Source organism: Mytilus edulis, chromosome 9, assembly GCF_963676685.1.
Source record: "Mytilus edulis chromosome 9, xbMytEdul2.2, whole genome shotgun sequence".
NCBI lineage: Eukaryota > Metazoa > Mollusca > Bivalvia > Mytilida > Mytilidae > Mytilus > Mytilus edulis.
The window spans coordinates 53,000,614-53,008,979 of NC_092352.1; the positions used below are offsets into that span (position 1 = coordinate 53,000,614).

At 33.6% G+C, this 8,366-nt stretch overlaps 1 protein-coding gene across 1 annotated transcript; it reads left to right on the plus strand.

Annotated features, from left to right (window-relative positions):
* The first annotated feature begins 184 nt into the window (after positions 1-184).
* On the plus strand, positions 185-5,182 carry LOC139490048 (beta-1,3-galactosyl-O-glycosyl-glycoprotein beta-1,6-N-acetylglucosaminyltransferase-like). Its single transcript, XM_071276898.1, is given in 3 exon segments — positions 185-470; positions 473-961; positions 4,908-5,182. Coding segments are annotated over 3 exon segments (1,050 nt in total).
* The last annotated feature ends 3,184 nt before the right edge of the window (positions 5,183-8,366 follow it).

Below are 8,366 nucleotides of genomic sequence, written 5' to 3' on the forward strand. Positions count from 1 at the left end.
AGTCAAAAGATTCAATCGACATAATGTGGAGACATTTACGAGACAAACACATGCTAATATAACTCGTTTTGATGCGCACATGGCAAAATATCAATTCCCGCCATTTTTGCGAATAACCAGAAAAGTGAATTGTCGTAAAATTATTGAAGGCGACGAAGAAGAAATAGCAAAAGCCAATAGATAGATGAAATTTAATCAGCCAAAGAGAATAACAGAAGAGGAATATATTGCTGAAACTAATAACTGTAATAATTTCGTTAATCGTTATAAATATGATGCCTACAAAGTGATTGAAGAAGAAAGAGAGTTTCCGATAGCATTTAGTATTTTGACATTTAAAGATGTTGATCAAACTGAACGTTTACTTCGTTCAATCTATCGCCCCCATAATTTCTATTGTATACACATAGACAACAGCTCTTCAGAAGAATTGCATAAAACCTTCAGGAAGATAGCTAATTGTTTAAACAATGTTTTATTGTTTCGAAAATTGAAGACGTGATTTATAACCACGTATCGAGGCTGAGAGCAGATATTAATTGTATGACTGATCTCTTGTCAAAATCAAACAAATGGAAATATTTCATTAATTTACCTCATCAACAATATCCTTTGAAAACAAATTTAGAAATGGTAAAAATACTGAAAATTTACAACGGTGCCAATGACATTGAAGGGATTACAAGCAGACTCAAATATTATCAATTTAAATACAGTTATGATTATATCAATAATACTTTGAAGTGTATAGGTCCGAAGAATGGCAAGTTACCATACAATGCAAATATTGTAAAAGGCAGTGCATACGGTATATTTAGTCGTGAATTTGTCAAATATGTGATATACGACAAAAAAGCTAAAGACGTTTTAAAGTATATGGAGGACATTGAGAGTCCCGATGAATATTACTGGGCAACATTGAACCACAACGAGATTTTGAAAGCGCCTGGACGCTTCATAGGTGAGATAACCAATATTGTTGTATTATTGGGTTACACATTCAAATAAGCCTATGAAATTATTTAAAGCAGCCACATTGATCTGGGCATAGCTAATGGCTAATGCAGGTTGGCGAAAAGAAATAACTAATAAAATTGAGAATGCAAATGAGGAATGTGTCAAAGAGACAACCCTACCAAAGGCAGAAAACAGCCGAAGGCCACCAACGAGTGTTCAATATAGCGTGAAAATCCCGCAACCGAAGGCGTGATTCATCTGGCCCCTTAACAAAATATGCACTAATTCAGTGATAATGGACTCCGAAATATATATGTAGGACTTGGAGTAGCGATGGCGGCGCTGAAGTATGATGGTCATGTTGAAGTACGTTGGTCTACGCCGAAGTCCGATGGTCCGTACGCTGGTGTGCGATGGTCTATTTGACGCATGATCGCTAGTTTAACCTCCTTTCTACAGACGTTCACTTATCATTATAGGCAGATTTTTTAACATTTTTTTTTTTAATTTACATTCATTATTGTGTATGGCTGTCCTTAAATCAGTTACATACTAACTGAGAGATCGTACTCTTCGATTGCCTTCATGTGGACATAATCCTGGATTATTACTGTATCTATGCCTATACGTTGTATCTCTCATAAGTGCCTCGTTTATAACGTTTTAATGAAAAGAGTTCGTCTGCAGACCCAAATAAATTGAGAGAATGTCACGCACCATCGTACGTTAAACAGAACCTTTCGTAGATTTCCTCTATCCACCAAAACATCCTCCCCGTTTCGCGTAGTATTTAAAGTTTATAAGACCCTTGTCATGTCAGTTACTGCTAGTAGTCCTTTTTTATTTAGTTTTTCATTGTCATTTTGCTTATACTATTAGTTACTTTTGTTACCTATTCTAACATCGGACTGTAATTTCTCTTAAACTGAGTTTTACTGTGTGTATTGGTGTCTTTTCGTTTAATCTACATTGGCTAGAGATATAGGGTGATGGGGTTGATTTCTTACTTATCAATTTTGCGTCTATTCTAAAGTCAGGAGCATCTGGCCTTTGTTGGTATTGTGTGTTTTTAAAGTTTAGTTCATTTTATGTTAAGGAGTTTAGAATGACGTTCAATTTCATTGAACTAGTACACATTTCAGTTTAGGGACCAGCTGAAGGCCGCCTCCATGTGTTTTTTTTTTTGGCTGTGTTGAAAGCCATTTGGTGGACGGCGGTTGATTTTTTTTACTCTTTGGTCGAGTTGTTGTCTCTTTGACATATTCCCAGTTTCAGTCTCTATTTTACATTGACTTATACATCGATAAAAAAAAAGCTTAGCAAAAGAGGTTTGTGTAGACCATTGCACTTCAGCGTTACCACCATCGCACTTCGGCATATATATCAACAAGATAGCGTCACAATGACACCATCGCACTTCGGCCTGATCAAAAACTCACTTCAGCGTCAAACCATCGCACCTCATCGTGACCATCGCGGTTCGAAGTACCATCGCGGTTCAGAGTTAAAAATCAAACACGATTAACAAGGGACAGAGGTTCCTGAGTTGGGACAGGCGCAAAAATACATAGGCGTTAAACATGTTTTTGGAGATCTCAGCCCCCCCCCCCTATACCTCTGGACAATGTAGAAAAACAAGCACATAAGACGAATCCGATGTAAAAATCAGTCCTTGGCTCAGGGAACGACCATTAAACTTCAATAGAGGGCTGTTTATGGGGACAAGAAGGGGGTAGAGCTGGGTTATTTTTTTCGTGAAAAATATTCTGATCCCCAATTTGACGAAAAGAAGAAAACAAATCAATCGTCTGTGACTTTTGAGCTAAATACTTATGATAGTGCTGTGTATTTTGAAGTTATTGAGGAAAAACAGCGAGATGTATTATTCGCATTACAAAAATATCTGTATATTCATGAATGTAACTGGTGTCAGAATGCGAGTAACTTTTGTTGCGATTATCCCTCAGTCCCATTATTTGCAGTAGTAAGATGAGAAGGATGAAAGATACCAGAGGGACATTCAAACTCAAAAATCGAAAATAAACGGAGAACTCCATGGTTTAAAAAACGACAATGAACAGCACACTTAACACATCACAGAAAAGTAAAGAATAAGCAACTGTAAGAGTTTAAGAGAGACCACGAAAGATGTACCATCATTCAAAAAAACACACCGAAAGATTTCACAACACACTCGTCCACTACCATTTGATCGAAATTATTCTCCGTCGATAAAACTTTTTACACCACTGGGTCGATGTCATTGCTGGTAGACGTTTCATCCCCGAAGGTATCACCAGCCCAGTAGGCAGCACTTATGTGTTGACATGAATATCAATTATATGTTCATTTTGATAAATTACTGTTCTAAAACATATGAATTATTCGAAATATAAAGGATGCCTTTATCCCAATCATTGATGACCTGACTCTTATTTGGCACAATAATTTGAAATTTTGGATCCTCAATGCTCTTCAACTTTGTACATTTGGAGTATTGCGCATAACAATATTTAACATTTCATTTGCAAAGTAGCTAGAGGGATTAGACACAAGTTTTAACAAAAGTTTTGACTTTTTCCCCCATGTGCAATACAAAGGAAAGGTTGGTATAATTTTAGCAGCTACAAAGAAATTTATTCATGGTCTTATGTGACAGAGATATGGTAAAAACATAGCTAGAACGGATTAACCGGCTTTCATACTTTTATAGTTGAATGACAACATACATTACAGGTGATGTAGGCCTTAAAGAAGACGTTTAATCTGTGGAATCACTTAGTCTCGCTTTTAAATATTTTTTTTGAAATTTGAACATGCATAACCTACTGTTGTCTTTTATAAATTGTGACTCAGTGATGACTCTGTACCCCTATTTGACAATTTTCCTTGTCATGTTGGTTTTGTTCACGCATCGTTGTATATATAATGGATTTGATGCGGCTGTCATACAAGTGAGAAGCGCTATAAAACCAGGTTCAATCCACCATGTTCTACATTTAAAAATGTCTGTACCAAGTCAGGAATATAACAGTTGTTACATTTAAAGTCATAAGAAACGAGTGACCGGTGAAAAATAATGTTCTTCCAATTCTTGAACCAATGCATACAAACATCATAAACTTTGTCTTCTGTGCACGAATTTATCATTTTTTCCGTGTAAATTTCGTATAATTGTCTTTTTTTTTCAATTGGTCAGTGTTGTTGTGAAAATATAGTAGGTTATTAAAGTTCGTGTTTTGAAGCCGAAGTTTAACGATTGATACCTGTTTGTCAACAATCGACAAAAAATCAACAAAAAGCACGGAAATTGAGCACGTGTTTAACATGTAAATTCAGATAATAGTTTATTTTAAGGACATCCATGCGTATTGTGATCCGGATTTTTACGAGATGGGTCACACTGAGGTCACTTTGCATACGGAAAATATGTCGGGGGAATTGCTTCCTGGAAAATAAAGTAAACTTCTTCTAAATATGAATAAGTTAAAGAATTTTCTTCAGAAAAAAGTATATGTACATAAGTTTTATAAGGAAAACTATCCATTGAGTTATGAAAAAAACATATGCATTATTTTTTTTTTATTGGAGGTTTCTTATGACTTTAACATTTGATTAGGGACTTTCCGTTTTGAATTTTCCTCTGATATCAGTAATTTTGTGATCTTATATGTTAAATAGCGTTTCCCTGTAATCGTGCTATATCATCTAGAAATGAGTTACACGTGGTATACAACACATTAATAATACTAACAGCTATTATGTCTATTCGTTAAAGAGATATATACATGATATACAATCAATGAGTTTTTGAAACTCACTCTGAACATTTCCTTTTGACTTTTTAAATTCAGACTTCAACACTAGACCATAATTCAATACAAAAAAACTAATAGGTTTAGGAATTAAAAGCGTTAGTATAACAACAATTTATAACTTTTTATAAACAGGCAATCCAGAAAAGAAACCATGGCTTGCCACTTATGCCTCATGGCCTCCAAGAGACCGTTGTCATGGTAAGATTGTTCGGGAAATTTGCATTTATGGAGTTGGTGATTTGAACGAATTTGTTTCGAGAAAAGAACTTTTTGCCAATAAATTTTACCCGGATTTTCAATACATGGCTATGGACTGCTTAGAAGAATATATTCATAACAAGACATTTAGTCCGGTGCCATTTGATTCATTTTACTACAGACAGTTACCTTTTATAAGAAAATCTTGAAATCTTGATATGAAAATAAAAAAAAATATATAAATACATGAAACAAATGAACCATCTTGTTAGTATTTAAATGCAGTGTTGTCAACCCCTTTTCAAAGTTGTGTGTACTTGATAGTAATATACAAGTTACTCTACATCAAAACCACCAGTTTATGACAATAATCAAAATGCTGCTATATTGGTTGTTAGATATAGGACGATGTGGTATGAGACAACTCTCCATCCAATTAAGTTAACAATTTATAAAAGTAATCCATTATAGGTCAAGATACGGCCTTTGCATAACTAAATACTTTTTAGATTTAGGTCATATGAAGCTCTGAAGCTATTCTGTAGATTTTTAAAATTTTTGATTCAAATGTGAGTAGCCTCGATATTTTATCAAAGCCTATAATTTTACCTATAAGGCTTCCGGAAATTCCGTTTACCCTGCATAGTTTGCCGAAGTTCAAGTTGTGAAAACAGTGAAATATAATCATAATGTATACGGAATTTTGGTAAAGTAAATTTTCTATGTTAGAACGATTATTTACCATTGAATTTCAAAGAAAGGTATTGATGAATTTGGTTGATGTTTTTCGGATAGAAAAACGCAGAAAAAATATATTAAGAAAATAACCAAAACTACTCCTACCTGGTATTACAAATAAGTTATTATAATTATCCATCCGTTTAATGTGTTTAAGCTTTCGATTTCAGTATTTGTTTCGGGACTTTCCTGTCCTTCATTAGGCGTTAATGTAACAACTATTGATTTATGTAATAGTTATAGGAAGGTGTGGTATGAGTGCCAATGAGACAACTCTCCATCCAAATAACAATTTATAAAAGTAAACCATTATAGGTCAATGTATGGCCTTCAACATGGAGCCTTGGCTCACACCGAACAACAAGCTATAAAAGGCCCCAAAATTACTAGTGTAAAACCATTAAAACGGGAAAAACAACGGTCTAATCTATATAAAAAAAAACAAGAAACGAGAAACTTGTATAAATTACATAAACAAACGACAACTACTGAACATCAGATTCCTGACTTTGGACAGGTGCAAATATTTACTATCGTTTTCTATCCAAAGAAATAAAGTAGACAGAAAATAAAATTGTATGCATTTTTAAAAATTATAACGTTGTAAAAAAGTTATTTAATGTAAATAACGTGTGTTACAGATATTGTTCTTGGTGTTAGTCGTATAGATTGTAAAGCCATGACAAAAAGTCCGAAAAGTTCCGAATGTAGAGATCCTACATAAAAGGGAGACAAGTCTAATAAAGCCAATCCGGAGAACGTCTTTGATCCTCAAGAAAACAAAATATCCTGCCAAGCTATCAATTTTATTTGATTATAACTATTAACTATAACTCTAAAGTTATTTCCCATGTCAATCCATCAGTAAAGTTTACTCGCTCCAAAGTTTGCACTATTTCTGAGGCCTGTGTACTCTGTATGACTAGATGATTTCAGAGGGGTGCGTCAATAGCCCTGTCGCAATTTTCGACATACGTTGAACATACTTTCTGTTAAGAGGTATTAAATCTTCCAAAATTAAAACGGATTTCATTACTTTTCATGTCAGAAATTTGTGTTTAAACTGAGTGTAGTAGACGGGGTAGAATAATATATTTATTCATGTATCAATGGTAAACATACAAACAAAAACATCTTAGTAGTATCTCAATGTTCAGTTCAAGTTTTATAAATCGAAATACAGGTGAAAAAAGGATCGAAAATAAATAGAAGCCGACATGAATTTAGATTGGAAGGAAAACAGGTAAGTCGATATAAAAATAATTTGCTTTGTATATAAATAAATATGTAATATGATTGCCCATGCGACAACTCTCCAACGGACAACTATAGGTCACAAAACAGCCTTCAACAACGAAAAACCTCATACCTTATATCAAGCGAAAAAGTGTTAAATGACAAATGTAAAATAATAAATTAGAAACTAATTGTATGCATCACAGCAAAGACCATATTAAGTCAAATTCTCCATCTACTGATACTGCTGTCAAATACATGTGGAAAGTACCCGAGTAACAAAAACGATTAACTGTCTACATATCAAAATTAATGGAGTATTATTTACTTGTTAAAGCAACAATTGTATTTTTGAAATTAGTTTAGGGTAAGTAAGTGTCTTCTGGTATTAGGAGTGAGAATGTTTTAAAACAAAATTTGTTATTTCGCAACATCTAAGTCGTATGAAGAAAAAAAATTTAGGTGGATATGTAAAGCAAAATTATATCCGGGTGAAATTTGATCCGGAGGAAAAAATGTCACAGTAGTTGTTGTTATTTTTTAATCCGGAGGAAAATATTTCCATGTGATATTTTTTCCTATGCCGTGAAATTCTATCTGGGTAGTTAACTTATTGAATAGTTATTAGAAAAAACTTATCCTTTAAAAATACTATGAAATAATAATAGTGTATTTGAAATAAAGCGAAATTGTGAAAAAATATCATGATAAAATAAGGTTAGTGAAATCACAGGCGCTTGGGTCTATGATACAGATTTTTTTTTTTTTTTTTTTTTTTGAAATATTCAATTTTCTATATTTATAATACCTATCTATCACTTCTGTGCATGTCTCACCTAGTTTCGAGTGATTTAAACGACCCAGAGAAAATACTCAATTTTACTATCCATACTAAGAATGGATAGTAAAATTGAGTATTTTCTCTGGGTCGTTTAAATCACTCGAAACTAGGTGAGACATGCACAGAAGTGACAGATATGTATTATACATATAGAAAATTGAATATTTTAATAAAAAAAAAAGAAAAAAAAAAAAAAAAAATCTGTATCATAGACCCAACCGCCTGTGAGTGAAATACATGTAAAAGTGAGTTGTTTTCAGATCTCAGTACAAATATATACCTGGTATTGTTCTTTTAACATCTTTACTTTTTTTATATAAAAAGCATGCATTCAACATGTGTATTTTTCTACTATATTAGTTGTTAACATGATTTCTATCTTGTACTCGTCACTAGAGAGTTGTCCGTGCTACTCATTCAAATTCTCTCGAAGGGTGGACAATAACAAAACCATCTGAAAATAGTGTAGCATGTAAGATTTGGGCGGCAATATTGCCTTGCAAAAGGTCACCTTCTGCTTTGCTCTCTCTCGTTAGGACCGAATATGGGATCCTCGAAGTTGGTGAAACCAGAGATGA